Source organism: Lynx canadensis, chromosome X (assembly GCF_007474595.2).
Source record: "Lynx canadensis isolate LIC74 chromosome X, mLynCan4.pri.v2, whole genome shotgun sequence".
Classification (NCBI taxonomy): Eukaryota; Metazoa; Chordata; class Mammalia; order Carnivora; family Felidae; genus Lynx; species Lynx canadensis.
In genome coordinates this window covers 40,902,563-40,918,067 of record NC_044321.2, presented here as the reverse complement: position 1 = coordinate 40,918,067, position 15,505 = coordinate 40,902,563, and the positions used below count along the sequence as shown (strand labels likewise).

Genomic DNA, 15,505 nt, shown 5'->3' with positions numbered 1-15,505 from the left:
GGCAATATTATCTAGGTTTTTCTCTCTTGCTACGTTGCCTTTTTCCTGGTACTTGAACTAATGAAAGCAGATTTCTCTGGCTGTTTCTGCCTGTGCCAGTTGGCATTCTAAGTTGCCGGTTTCTCTAGCACCTGAGGATCATGACAGGTTTGCCTCCCTCTCTCCAACGGCCAGAGTATTCTTATCTTTGTTTTATATATAATATCCAGGGGTTTTAGCTATACTTAGCAGGAGACCTAGGAAGAATTATGTCTATTCCATTTTGGTCCCATTGGTAATTTTTAACTTATTTTTTTTAAGTTTTTAAATGTTTATTTTTGAGAGAAAGAGAGACAGCGAGAGAGAGTGAGCGAGCACGAGCAGGGAGAGGCAGACAGAGAGGGAAACACAGAATTGGAAGCAGGCTCTAGGCTCTGAGCTGTCAGCACAGAGTCCGATGCAGGGCTCAAACGCACGAACTGCAAGTTCATGACCTGAGCTGAAGTCGGACCCTTAACCGACTAAACCACCCAAGCACCCCTAACTTAATTTTTGAATAGGTAATACATTCACATGGTTGGTTCCCTCCTTCAACTCCCCAGATCTCTCTAGCAGAAAACCGGTCTTGGTTAGTTTGTGAGTGGGTGGGGTATATGCTTAGAGATTATGCAAATGAAAGCAACTAAGAAACTATTCTTAATATTTTTCACAGAGTAGATATTGTTACTATTATGTTGAACACTGATTTTTTTAATTAGTAATTTTTAACTTTTTATCATGAAATATTACACACATTTGAATAATGCTGCCATAAATATTCTTGACCATGCCTCTAATTGCACATGTATGCATATTCAGATTGGGCATATTTCCATGAATGGAATCACTGTGTCCTAGTGTATGCATGTTTCAACATTACCCAATAAAGAAAAAATGCCTTCTAACGTGGTTGTGCCAATTTACACCATCAACAATATGAGAGTTCTCATTGCACCATATTCTCCTCAACACTCCGTACTATCAGTCTTTTTTATTGAGGACATTCTAGAAGCCATATAGTGGTGTCTCACTGTGGTTTAAATTTGCATTCCCTGGTTACCAAGGTTAAGCCCTTTTCATGTTTATTGAAACCTTGGATTTCCCCTTTTGTAAAATGCCTGTTCAAATGCTTTGCCCACTTTTCTACTTGGCGCTCTCTTTTCTTCTTATTGGTTTGTAAGAGTTCTTTACATCCTCTAGATATGAACCCTTTGACAGTACTATGTGTTGCAGATATCTTCTCCTTTTCCGTGGCTTTCCTTTTGTTCTCTTATAATGCTGTCTTCTAAATAAATAGAAGTTTTAAAACGTGTTGTAGCCAGACATCAATCTTTCTTTATGGTTAATGTTTTTTGCATCTTGTTTTGAGAATTATTTTCCTAATCTGAGATCATGTCTTTTTTCTGCATTTTTGTTTGTTTGTTTGTTTGTTTGTTTGTTTGTTTGTTTTTGGTGCCAAAACCTGGGAAGGAATTTTCTGCATTAATTTTAAAGGCTTTATTGTTTTGCCTTTTCCCCTACGTTTCTTTTTAGTCAATTCTAGTTCATTCAATTCTATGTTGCCATGGCTGGCACATAATCAAGCAGTAAATGTATATAGTGCCCACATTAACTAGCGGATTTAAACAAAGCCTAATTTAATCCTCATTTTTTAAAAAGAATGCGTAAATCAATGAATAAATGTACTACATACGCAATGAATGCTAAGATACTTCAACAAGTTTTTTTTTTCCTCTCATAAAATACAAAACCAGACACTGAGTGCAAACCCTGTGTGATACATTATGTCATTATGTCATATACAGATACGTCATTGAAAACAACTTCCTATTTGCCTTCTATCCAACCCCCCAGTGCTGACCATATTGCCTTGAACAGGATTGTGTTGTTACAGGTCTCCGTGTCATTCGAGGATGTGACCGTGAACTTCAGCAGGGAAGAGTGGCAGCATTTGGACCCTGCTCAGAGACGCCTGTACCGGGATGTGACACTGGAGAACTACAGCCACCTGCGCTCAGTGGGTAAGCACAGCTGCCCTGTGTGTCTGCCAGGGGCGTCAGTGTGCTATTTCCATTCTCAGCTGCTGAGTGTTCTGGAACATCTTAAGTGTGTGATGGTGTCATCCTTGATTGGTCCAAGATTCTTCATTCCCTTTCCATGACTATTATTATTACCCTGTTCCCGGTGCAATGCGTGATTACTTTTCTGAAGGGCAAATGGAAATGTCACTGAAAGTCCCCTGAAACCCAATTAGCTGGACCCAATCCTGTATCATATCCTGTCAACAGGGTACCAGGTTCCCAAACCAGAGGTCATCTTCAAATTGGAGCAAGGAGAGGGGCCATGGACATTGGAGGGAGAAACCCCACATCAGAGCTGTTCAGGTGAGTGTGACCAGAGCAGACGGGGGACACAAAAACAAATCGACTCTTTCTAGAAGAGGCTGTGAAGATAACCGGCCTTGAAAGTTCTAAACGTTGGTCGTTTATTGGAGATGGTTGACAGAAGCGTCTTTGATACCTAAACAACGTCTCTAAGTACAACCCTCGCAAAAAGCCATTGTCTTGGTTGTTTGGCTTTTTGACAGGAGAGCTGTCTCTAGTCTCTGCACCCGGATCACACACATGTGCCACCTTATCTTATCTAAGGCCTTTTTATTCTTTCTACTCCACTCCCACCCCCTTTATCTTAGATTCTTTCCTTGTACCTTCAGGTATTCTAAAATGTCTTCCCTTTTATGCCAATTCCACATGCTCCTTCCCTACATGTCCTCCCAGGGGCAACTGACCTACTGTGTCTGGTCTTTGAATTTGTGGGGTGGTCTTTTAAAGCCTGGAGGGTTGGTGTGTGAGTAGGTATTCTTAGTGTATGTAAATTGTGTTGCACCACGTGTCTTAATTCTGTTCCTCTTTCTCACTCATCCATGAGGTCTGTCCATACTGCAGTGTATTCCGCTGGCTTCCCTCCTTCAGACTGCTGCAAAGCATCCCCCCTGTGCCAGCAGCACATCTTAACCATTCACCCTGTGGTGGAACCTAGGGTTGTTGCTAAATGAAGCTCCCAGCTAATACAAACAGCTTTGCAAGAACTTTCTACAGCAGTGTTCCCTTATGGAGGGTGAGAATGTCTCAGGGGATGTTTACAGAAGAAGGGATTTGCCTGATCATTGTATATTTCCATCCTGAATTTGACTGAGTGCCACCATATTGTTCTCAGGTTGACTGAACGAGTCTGTACTAGCAATAGTTTCTGCCAACGATTAGTAGAACCAAGCTTTCTCATCTTTTGGCCAACAATGGGTATAAAGTGGTATCTCATTTTTTTATTGCACATCTCTCCAATACCTAGTTTCAGCCTTTCATGACTGATCTGTTGTGGTCTGTTTGAGTTTCCTCTTCTATGAATGACCTTGTTCATGTTCCCCGTGTTTTGCTTGAGTTTCCTGTCTGTTTCTTTTTTTTTTTCTCTTCAATTCTATATGTTCAAATTTTTATTGTTACCTTCTTTTTTCTTCTTCTTTTTTCTTTTTTTTTAAATTTATTTTAATCCAAGTTAGTTAACATATAGTGTAGCACTGGTTTCAGGAGGAGAATTCAGTGATTCATCACTTCAATACAACACCCAGTGCTCATCATAACAAGTGCCCTCCTTAGTACCCATCACCCATCTAGCCTATCCACCCCTCACCCACCTCCCCTCCAGCAAACCCTCAGTTTGTTCTCTGTATTTAAGAGTCTCTTATGGTTTCCTCGGTTTCATACTGGTTTACATCCAATTTATTACCTTCCCTTTTTCCCAGTCTTCTCCTCTTCCTTATCCCCATACGTGAGGTTGCCCTAGGGACCCTGCCTACTGTTCAGCAGTCTTTCCTTCATATACATGCAAGGATTCATCCATACTGAATTCTGATGACTCTGCTTTTGACATCACCAGTCCGGTTTTCTCTGGTACTTTATTTATTTACTTACTTATTTTTTAAATTTTTTTTCATGTTTATTTTTGAGAGACAGAGAGAGAGACAGAGTGTGAGCAGGGGAGGGGCAGAGAGAGAGGGAGAAACAGAATCCGAAGCAGGCTCCAGGCTCTGAGCTGTCAGCACAGAGCCCAATGCGGGGCTCGAACTCACAAACTGTGAGATCATGACCTGAGCCTAAGTCCAATGCTTAACTGAGCCATATGGATACCCCTATTTACTTATTTTTATGGTTATTTATTTTGAGGGGGGAGGAGAAAGATAGAGAGCAGGGGAGGGGCAGAGAGAGAGGGATAGAAAGAGAATCCAAGGCAGGCTCTGTACTGATGATGCAGGGCTGAAACCCACAAACCGCAAGATAATGACCTGAGCCGAAACCTAGAGTCCGATGCTGAACGGACTGAGCCACCCAGGTGCCCCTGGTACGTTATTTTTTTAATTTATTTTTAAATTTTTAAATTTTATTTTAGAGAGGCAGGCGTACGAGCAAGGGAGAGGGGCAGAGAGAAAGAGAGAATCCCAAGCAGGCTCCATGCTCAGCAGGGAGCCTGACACAGGACTCGATCCCACGACCCTGGGATCATGACTTGAGCCAAAATCAAGAGTCTGAGACTCAACCGACTGTCCCACCCAGGTGTCCCTTCACTGGTACTTTAGTACTAGATTTAGCTTCCTAGAAAGTTTCCTTGAGATGTTTCTCTTGATCCTCAGTACATAAGAAATTTGAATCATCATCTCACGCATTACCTTCTCACCTTCAAATTCTGTCACAGTCTGTCAGTGCTTCTTAAATCTTTTAGTCTTTTTTTTTTAATTACTTACCTGCAGTTCCTAGTGCCTTTCCATTTTTGCAAATATCATTTTTGGATCTCAGCTCATCTTCTCAATTCCCAGTAATACCACCTAAAACCAGCTTCTTATTTTCTTATGCTTGGATTACGATGATTCTATTCCTGATTGAATTTGCTGATTCCATGCTTTTTATTAGTTCACTTTAAGTGCTAATGACAGATGTCATTACCTAAAACATTCCATTTATGTTGTCAGCTTTATGAAATAAACCCAACAATTACTTAGTATGTCATAATTAAACTCTTCTTTCAAAGAGATAAACAATATGGCCACATATTTCCAATTCAAACTTGTATCTGTATATTTTCTATAACCTCTACTCATCTCCGTTTTAAACAGTTTTATGGTTTATTGATATTGCTATCAGTAATTGATATTAATAATTTATCAATGTAAATAATTCTATGCGTTTTGACAAATGCATACAGTCCTATAACCACCACCACCACTGTCAAGAATATAGAGCAAAAAATTACACCACACCCCTTTGTTGTCACTCCTTCCCACTACTTCTGGCCCTGAAAAATACTCATCTTTTTTCTGTCCTTATAAGGTTTGCCTTTTCCAGAATGTCATATATATGGAATCATATAGCACGAAGCTTTTTGAGCCTGGCTTCTTTCACTTAGTATAATGCATTAAAAACTCATTCATCCTCTTGTATGTTTCCACTGTTTATTTTTTTATTGCTGAGTGGTATTCCACTGTATAAATGTGCCACGGTTTGTGTATCCACTACTTTGGATGGTTTCCAGTTTGGGTGATTATAAATAAAAGTGCTATGAAGTCTATTTACTGATTTTGTGTGATGAGAAGATTTCAGTTCTCTAGGGTAAATACCTAGGAGTGGGATTGCTGGGTTGTATAGTAAGTGTATGTTTAATTTTATTAGAAACTGCCAAACTGAGTTTTAAAGCAGCTGTAAAATTTTACATCCTAGCCAGCTATGTATGAGAATTCCAGTTGATCTCCATCTTTACCAGCATTTGGAATTGTCCATTTAAAATGTTTTTAGCCATTTTAGTAGGTGGGTGGTAGTATCTTACTATGGTTTTAATTAGCATGTTTGTAATGTCTAATAGTTAACATCCATATATCTTCCCTGATGGAGTATTTGTACAAATATTTTGTCCAGTTTTCTATAGGGAACTTTGTGTTCTTATTGAGTTTTGAAAGTTCTTTGTATATTCTGAACACAAGTTATAAGATATGTGTTTTGCAAATTTTTCTTTTTATTATCTTATCAGTGTCTTTCATGAGACATTTTATTTATTTTTTTTAAGTTTTCATTAAATTTTTTTTAATGTTTATTTATTTTTGAGAGAGAGAGAGAATGAGAGAGAGAGAGAGAGAGAGAGAGAGAGAATGAAGTGGGGAAGGGACAGAGAGAAGAGAAAGACACAGAATCTGAAGCAGGCTGAAGGCTCCAGGCTCCAAGCTGTCAGCACAGAGCACAACGCCAGGCTCGAACTCACGAACTGTGCGATCATGACCTGAGCTGAAGTCGGATGCTTAACCGACTGAGCCGCCCGGGCACCTCTCATGAGACATTGTAAATTTTGACAGAGCCTAATTTATCTATTTTCTTCTTTTACAGAGTGTGTTTGGGGGTTGTATCTATGAAATCTTTACCTAATCCAAGGTCACAGAAAATTTAGATTTTATATTTGGTTCTGTGATCTCTTTTCTATTAATTTTTTATGTGATTCAAGTATGGATCAAAGTTCACTTTTTTACACATGGCCATCCAATTATTCCAGCATCATTTATTTTTTAAAAAATGATGCTGGGGCTCCTGGGTGGCTCAGTTGGTTAAGCGTCCCACTTTGGCTCAAGTCATGATCTCACAGTTTGTGTGTTTGAGCCTTGCATCAGGCTCTCTGCTCTCAGTACAGAGCCTGCTTCGGATTCTCTCTCTCTCTCTCTTGCTCTCTCTCTCTCTCAAAAAGTAAACATTTAAAAAAAAGATTAAAATAAACGATCCTGGGGCGCCTGGGTGGCACAGTCGGTTAAGCGTCCGACTTCAGCCAGGTCACGATCTCGCGGTCCGGGAGTTCGAGCCCCGCGTCAGGCTCTGGGCTGATGGCTCAGAGCCTGGAGCCTGTTTCCGATTCTGTGTCTCCCTCTCTCTCTGCCCCTCCCCCGTTCATGCTCTGTCTCTCTCTGTCCCAAAAAAAAAAAAAAAAAAAAAAAAAAAAAAAAAAAAAAAAAAAGTAAACATTTAAAAAAAAGATTAAAATAAACGATCCTGGGGCGCCTGGGTGGCACAGTCGGTTAAGCGTCCGACTTCAGCCAGGTCACGATCTCGCGGTCCGGGAGTTCGAGCCCCGCGTCAGGCTCTGGGCTGATGGCTCAGAGCCTGGAGCCTGTTTCCGATTCTGTATCTCCCTCTCTCTCTGCCCCTCCTCCGTTCATGCTCTGTCTCTCTCTGTCCCAAAAATAAATAAACGTTGAAAAAAAAATTTTTTTAATAAAATAAAATAAAATAAACGATCCTTTCTTGGGGCACCTGGTTGGCTTAGTCAGTTGAATGTCCAACTTTGGCTCAAGTCATGGTCTCTCAGTTCATGAGTTGAAGGCTTATGTCAGGCTCCTTGCTGTCAGCATAGAGCCCGCTTCAGATCCTCTGTCCCCTTCTCTCTGCCCCCTCCCACTTGTGCTCTCTCTCAAAAAAAAAAAAATAAACATTAGAAAAAAGCATGATCCTTTGTCAACTGATTTGCCTTTGCACGTTTATTGAAAATCAGTTGCCATATGTGTGTGGATCTCTTTCTGGAGTCTTTACTCCATTCCTGTGATCTATTCATTTATCTTTATACTATTCCCACACTGTTTTGATTAGTGTATAATAAATTTGAAATCATGCAGTGTTAGCCCTCCAACCTTGTTCTTCTCTTTCAATTGTTTTGGCTATCTGAGTACTGTGTATATCCATTTGAATTTTAGAATCAGTTTTTTAATTTCTACAAAAGTGAATTTTGACTGGGATTATGTTGACTCTGTGGCTCAGTTTGGAGAGAACTGACATCTTAACATTATTGAGTCTTCAAAGCCATGAATAAGTTATACATTTCCATTTATTTAGGCGTTCTTTACTTCCTCTCAGTGATATCTTCTACCTTTCAGTATAGAGGTTTTGTGCATCTTTTGTCAAATTTATCCCTAAGTATACCACATTTTTACTGTTTATTTATTTTTGAGAGAGAGAGACAAACAGACAGAGTGCAAGTGGGGGGAGGCGTAGAGAGGGAGGGAGACAGAATCCGAAGCAGGCTCCAGGCTCTGAGGTGTCAGCACAGAGCCCAACACGGGGCTCAAACTCACGAACCATTGAGATCATGACCTGAGCCAAAGTCGGACACTTAACCAACTGAGCCACCCAGGCACCCCCTAAGCATACCACATTTTATGCTATTTCCCCCCAGCTTTATTGAGATATAATTGACACATAACATTATATAAGCTTAAGGTATACAAAATTTAGGTATTGCAAAATAATTAACACCACAGCCTTCGCTAATATCTCCATCCTGTCACATAGTTACCAATTATTTTTTGTGGTGAGAACATTTAAGACTTACTCTCTTAACACCTTTCAAGTGTATGATACAGTATCGTGAGCCCGAATTACCATGCCGTATCTTAGATCCTCAGAACTCGTTCATCATAGAACCTAGAACCGGCAGTTTGTATCCTTTGACCAATACTTCCATTTCCTTCACCCCCAACCCCGGGTAACCACCACTCTACTCCAAGTTTGACTTTTTTTAGATTCCACATACAAGTGATAATACCATACAGTATTTGTCTTTGTCTGACTTATTTCATTTAGCATAATACCCTTAAGATTCAGCCAGGTTATAACAAATGGCACGATATTTTTCTCATGGCTGAATTATATTCCCTTGGGTGTGTGTGTGTGTGTGTGTATATATATATATATATATATATATATATATATATCTTCTTTATCCATTCAACGTTGACTGACAGATTGTGTCCATATCTTGTTATTGTGAATAATGCTGCAATGAATACGAGAGTGCAGATATCTCTACGAGATCCTCATTTCTGTTCTTATGGATATATACCCAGAAGTGGGATCACTAAATCATGTGGTAGTTCCGCTTTTAATTTTTCAAGGAACCTCTATACTGTTTTCCATAGTGGCTGTACCAATTTGCATCGCTACCAACAATGCACAAGGACTCCCTTTTCTTCACACCCTCAGCAACACCTCTTATCTGTCATCTTGATGTAGCCACTGTAGCAGGTGTGAGGTGGTATCTCATTGTGGTTTTGACTTGCATTTCCCTGGTGATTAGTGATGTTGAGCACCTTTTCATGTACCTGTTGGCCATTTGGATGTCTTCTTTGTGTTTTTGTTTTAAAATGTTTATTTATTTATTTATTTTGAGAGAGAGAGCGTGCCAGAGAGAGTGAGAGTGGGGGAGGGGCAGAGAGAGAGGGGGAGAGAGGGAATCCCAAGCAGGCTCCTTGCTGACAGCATGGAGCCTGACGTGGGGCTCAGTCTCACAAACCGTGAGATCATGACCTGAGCCAAATGAAGAGTCTGACGCTTAACCGACTGAGTCACCCAGGAGCCCCATTTTGATGTCTTCTTTGGAAAACTGTCTGTTCAGTTCTTCTACCGATTTTTAATCGGTTTATTTCTTTTTTGCTATTGAGTTGTATGAGTTCTTTATATTAACTCCTTATCAGATACATGACTTGCAAAAATGTTTTCACATTACACAGATTGCTTTTTCATTTTGCTGATTGGTTTTTTTTTGATGTGCATTTAAGAATTTTTACTTATGTCTACCATATGTGTTAGTGTTCTATGAATCAGACTCTTTATTCTGTGCTCTGTCTATTCAGTGATACATTTTCACCTGGTGATCAGATTTCGGTGTTCCATGAAATGGCTCAGTGACTCTAGCATATGTGGCTCTTTCCTCTTTCTCACCTTTCTTTCCACAGGAGCTCAGAAAGAAAGCACAGACTTTAGACTATGTGGTAACTGAGGCTTTTACCTCTCTGTTTTTAGAAAGTTCCCAGAAGTAAGAGCCTGTTTCTTCTTGTATAACTCAGGGGCTGAGCAGAAGACAGAAACTACCTACTAATTTGAACAGCGAAAGTATAACGTAAAGAATGATTGGCTACGGTGAGATTGAAGTGACGAGAGATTAGCTAGTAAAAGTAAAGAGAAATCTAAAGAATAAAGGAATAGCAGATAAAAAGAACAGCTGGTACCTCTAGGGCTGTGATTGAACACCCAAGGAAGGGCCTCCCTTGCTTCCTGGGGATGAATCCAGAGCTTGATGGGAGACGCAGCCATTGGCTCACAGCACGGAAGAAGAGTTACTGCGGTGCCGTACTGGTGGAACTCACTGGAAATCTGCTCTCTGGGGTTCCAGAGAAAGCTGATCATGCGGAAGCTTCTCAGCGGAGGCAGCCCCCTACGAATTGTCTGAGAGGGGTGCTAGGGTAAACTGCTGAGTGCTGCTGGCCATGTCGCACTGCACAAACCTGGAGCTAGAGAAGCTCCCAGAGTTTACGGGAGCTGGGTGCTTGGGAAGCCATATGAGCCACAGGAGGTAGGTGCTCGAAAAGTTGTCCCCACTGCAGGAGCTGAGGTCTAGAGAAGCCACCCACACTGCAAGACCTGGGCGCCCAGGGAGCTAGAAGTGCATCAGTAGCGTGGTGGTGGCGAAGCCACAGGTGGCTGCAGCAAGCCTGGTGGCGGACGAGCTGCCCTTGCTGGGACGGCAGGGGTGCTGCTGAGTGGGCCCACCGTAACCAGGAAGCAAAACCCCTTCCTCCTGCAGTGTTTCTCCATCACCCGGTGCCGAAAAGGCCCAACATCATGCCAGTTGGCAAAGGAAACATATCTAAAGAGACTCACATCCATTTTTGTAGAGCAGGCAAAGGGGAGTGGATTCAGAGCTGAGAGGCAATAGGTTGGTACCTGGCACGTTTATTCTTCAGTTCACTGAGGCAGAGCCTGGAAAATGTTTGGCAAACTTCCAGTTATTGAATTTGGGGAGATAGGCAGCGGAGGATATCTTGCTCTCTTTCGGCAGGATTTTGCAAGTGTCTGCTCAGGGAAATTCAAAGGACCATACATCATACTTGGAAGGGGAAGAAATGTTAACATGTTCAGCCTTTCTGTTGGAGCAGAAAACTGGGCCAAATTAGGTATCAATATGAGTGGTACCCTGTCGGCTTTCTACACTCACAGCAGATAGAAACTCCCTAGAAGTGTACTGAAATTAGAGCTAATAGCAAGGACAATACATTTTGAATATGCAGAGAAACCAAACAACAAACTCAGTATAAATTCTCTTATGTAAGAATTCGGAGGTGAACGGATGCAGTCAACAGGTCAACTCTACCCCTGGCGGGTCATTCAGGGGCCATGTTCCAAGTCATTGCCCTGCCATCCCCCAGGGCACCATTGTCAGCTGCGTGGTTAATGTTGGGTCACGCTGAGTCCAGTGGGAAGGAGAAAGGGGAAGAGAGTTTTTCCCATTGACTTCAGGCCCGGCTTGGAAGCTGCACATACCTCTTCTGCTCATACTTTTCGCTGGTGAGGACAAAGCCAGGCTGGTAAATGCAAGTGCAATTAGTTGTGGGCGGATGGCTTGTACTTTCTGCCTCAGGTGGCTTTTCCTCTCCTATCTGGCTCTTGTTGAAAGCATATATCCCCGGGACCAAGGAAAACATGCAGCTGGCTATAGAGTTGGAGCACAGATACCTATTTACTATTTGGATGGTTGATGTTGCAACACTGTTGGGTATAGCTGCAGAGGAATGGATCTCTGAGGCACAGAAATGTAATGTTGGTGCTCCTATGGTTCAGAGGAAAAGCAAGACAAAGCAGAGAGGTTATAAAGGTTCAGAGCAAGGGCGCCTGCGTGGCTCAGTCAGTTAAGCGTTCGACTCTTGATTTCGGCTCAGGTCACGATCTCACGGTTCATGAGATCGAGCCCCAGCGTCAGGCTCGCAGAACCTACTTGGGATTCTCTCCCTCCCGCTCTGTGCCGCCCCCCGCTCCGCTCACGTGTACACTCCGGCTCTCTCTCAAACTAAATAAATTTTAAAAAAAAAGAGAGAGAGAAAGGTTTAGAGCTGATAAGTAATAAAGACATATAATGTGAAATATTTCTTCCATGCTAGGATTCCCCTTAACAGACTTAGGTTTCTTCTTCTGGTTAGTCTCATTATCAAGACCTCCTACATTATGGATATGAATTCCCAGGGTCACAGCCCATCTCCCTGACTTAATTAGCGATTTGGTCTTCAGCAAGTTACACAACTTCTCTGTACTTCTGTTTTCTCATCTGACTGATCATGACAGCCGCCTCTTAGGGGTTAGTGAGGACTGAATGAGCTATTTATGCATAAAGCACTTGGAACAGTGCCTGGTGCATCATAAATGCTATAAAATTATTTTGTATATAGTAAGTGCTTTAGAAGAATTTTGTATTACTACATTATTACTATTTTCATTATTGTCATATGGACCCTTCCATTTCTGTGTCCACCTCGTACCCCGTCCACGGCCAGACCACCCCAAATGCGCCCCATCTCGTCTGAACTACATGTACCCTGGGCTGATTGCCCTTTGAGTCATTTTTACTTTCTTCTTTTTCGTTTTAGGTGAGGATATTGGGAAAGTACAACAACAGAGAATTTCTGGAAAAGTTCCACTCCCCTGTGAGAAATTTGGTCAATCTATAAGAAAAGCTCCATTGTGTTCCATTTTAGAAGAATTGTGGCAAAATAATAGCGAGCTAGAGAGGTATCCAGGAAGCCAAAATAACCCTTTAAGTCCTGTGAAAGTGCTGAGCTGTGAATGTAAAAATATTGAAAAAATAATTCACGTGAGTTCCAAGCTTGTTCCTTCAATTAAAAGACTCCATAACTATGACACATTTGGAAAGAGTTTGAAGCACACTTTAAACTTACATAACCATAATAAAAGCAATTCAACAAAGAACCTCGATAAGATTTTTGGAAATGATAACAATTTTGCCCACAGCTCTTCCTCCCCCGAGAATGCTGCCACAGGGGCAAATGCCTGCAAAATTAATCAATGTGAAAAGCATCTTGGCAACAAACAAGTTCTCATCCCCCATCAGCAAATTCAGACCGGAGAGCAACTTTATGTTTGTACTGAGTGTGTAAAGAGCTTCCCCCAGAAGTCACATCTCTTTGAGCATCAGAGAATGCATGCTGAGGGAAAATCCCATGAATGCAATAAAAGTGAGAACGCCCTCACTCAGAAGCCGCAGATTAATGGACCTCAAAGTGTTTATACAGGGGATAAACCCTATATATGTACTCAGTGTGGGAAGGCCTTTACTCTCAAGTCAAACCTCATTACACATCAGAAAATTCATACTGGGCAGAAACCGTATAAGTGCAGTGAGTGTGGAAAAGCCTTTTTCCACAGATCGTATCTCTTTAGACATATGAGAATTCATACAGGAGAAAAACCCTACGAATGTAGTGAATGTGGAAGAGGCTTCTCCCAGAATTCAGACCTTAATATACATCAGAAGACTCATACTGGAGAGAAACACTATGCGTGCAGTGAATGTGGGAAAGCCTTTACAAGAAAGTCCGCGCTCAGAATGCATCAGAGAATCCACACAGGAGAGAAACCTTATGTATGCACTGAATGTGGGAAGGCTTTCATCCAGAAATCACATTTCAATACACATCAGAGAATCCATACCGGTGAAAAACCTTACGAATGCAGTGAGTGTGGAAAATCATTCACTAAGAAGTCACAACTCCATGTGCATCAAAGAATTCACACAGGAGAAAAACCCTATATATGTACAGAATGCGGAAAGGTCTTTACTCATAGGACAAACCTCACTACACATCAGAAGACTCATACTGGAGAGAAACCCTACATGTGTGCTGAATGCGGAAAGGCTTTCAGTGACCAGTCAAATCTCATTAAACACCAGAAAACTCACACTGGAGAGAAACCCTATAAATGCAATGGCTGTGGAAAAGCCTTTATATGGAAGTCACGCCTCAAAATACATCAGAAGTCTCATATCGGAGAGAGACACTATGAATGCAATGAATGTGGGAAAGCCTTTATCCAGAAATCAACACTAAGTGTGCATCAGAGAATCCACACAGGAGAGAAACCCTACGTTTGTCCTGAGTGTGGGAAGGCCTTCATCCAGAAATCACACTTCATTGCACATCACAGAATTCATACTGGAGAGAAGCCTTATGAATGCAGTGACTGTGGGAAGTGCTTTACTAAGAAGTCACAACTCCGTGTGCATCAGAAAATTCACACAGGGGAGAAGCCCAACATATGCGCTGAATGTGGGAAGGCCTTCACTGACAGGTCAAATCTGATAACACACCAGAAAATCCATACCCGAGAGAAACCCTATAAGTGCGGTGACTGTGGGAAAACCTTCACCTGGAAGTCCCGCCTCACCATCCATCAGAAATCTCACACTGGAGAAAGGCACTATGAATGCAGTAAATGTGGGAAAGCCTTCATCCAGAAAGCAACGTTGAGCATGCATCAGATCATTCATACAGGAAAGAAACCCTACGCTTGTACAGAATGTCAGAAGGCCTTCACCGACAGATCAAACCTCATTAAACACCAGAAAACGCACAGTGGAGAAAAGCTATAAAGGCACTGACGGCAAACGCCTTCAGCTGGACCTCACAACTTGGTACGCGTCAGATGTCTCGTAGATGGGAAGAGGAGTGACCGTGACACTACAGCTTCCGTGAACAGAAGGCAAGCAAAGCCAAGTACCCTTCAGTCAACGGGAAGTACAAGTACCTGCATCGCCGCAAGCTGACGCGCAATTAGACGCGTAGGGAGATGCTTTGATAAAGCATTTGAGCAATAGTCCTATTTGGGTGCATGATTCATCCACAGACCCTCAAGCTCCTACAAGCGGTACAAATAGAGACCCCAGGAGATGACTTGGAACCTGTTATGTTTCACTTTTTGGATGAAGGACTTGATAAATTCGGCACTGATGAGTTCTTCGTCCCCCGGGGTGTAAAAGTACTCAATATTGGCCACTTCTTTTTCAGATTCCTAGGGCGGGGAGAAGAGTTTTTAGAGCACCAAGGTCAAGGCAGAAAACTATTTGGGAACGCAGGTCTGTGAGTAGAAGCCACAAGTTTTTGTGATCGTTGACATTTAAGACACACAAAAAAGATTGCCATGAGGAACTGTTCTGTCTCTTCCCTTCACCATAGAATTTAAAAAATGTGATATTTAAAAAAATTTTTTAAATGTTTATTTATTTGTGAGGGGGGGGAGGGGCAGAGAGAGAGGGAGACACAGAATCTGAAGCAGGCTCCAGGCTCCGAGCTGTCAGCACAGAGCCCAATGTGGGGCTCGAACTCATGAACCCTGAGATCGTGACCTGAGCCGAAGTCGGACGCTCAGCCGACCGAGCCACCCAGGCACCCCCAAAATATAATATTTTTTAAAAATGAAATAGAAGTTTTAAGCTGAAAGTCTCGCTTTAGGTTTAAATTGGCAACTTAGGCACGGCTGTAGTGGATGTTACAGAAATATAGTTGTTAAGCCTTTACAGACCTCTGAAGGTGGCAATTGTTCCCTCATTAATTCCATGCTGTGGCAGC

The 15,505-nt window shown here is 41.9% G+C and overlaps 1 protein-coding gene across 3 annotated transcripts in view; it reads left to right on the top strand.

Annotated features, from left to right (window-relative positions):
- Positions 1-15,121, top strand: part of ZNF41 (zinc finger protein 41) — a 45,258-nt gene extending 30,137 nt beyond the window's left edge. For 2 of the 3 annotated variants that reach the window (XM_030305191.1, XM_030305192.2), the window contains exons 3-5: positions 1,913-2,039; positions 2,307-2,402; positions 12,509-15,121. In XM_030305191.1, coding sequence (XP_030161051.1) covers positions 1,913-2,039; positions 2,307-2,402; positions 12,509-14,529 — 2,244 coding nt within the window. In that variant the 3' untranslated portion in view covers positions 14,530-15,121. Of the gene's footprint in view, positions 1-1,896; positions 2,040-2,306; positions 2,403-12,508 lie in introns of all 3 variants that reach the window. The other variant, XM_030305196.1, reaches the window with a different exon arrangement.
- Positions 15,122-15,505: the final 384 nt, after the last annotated feature.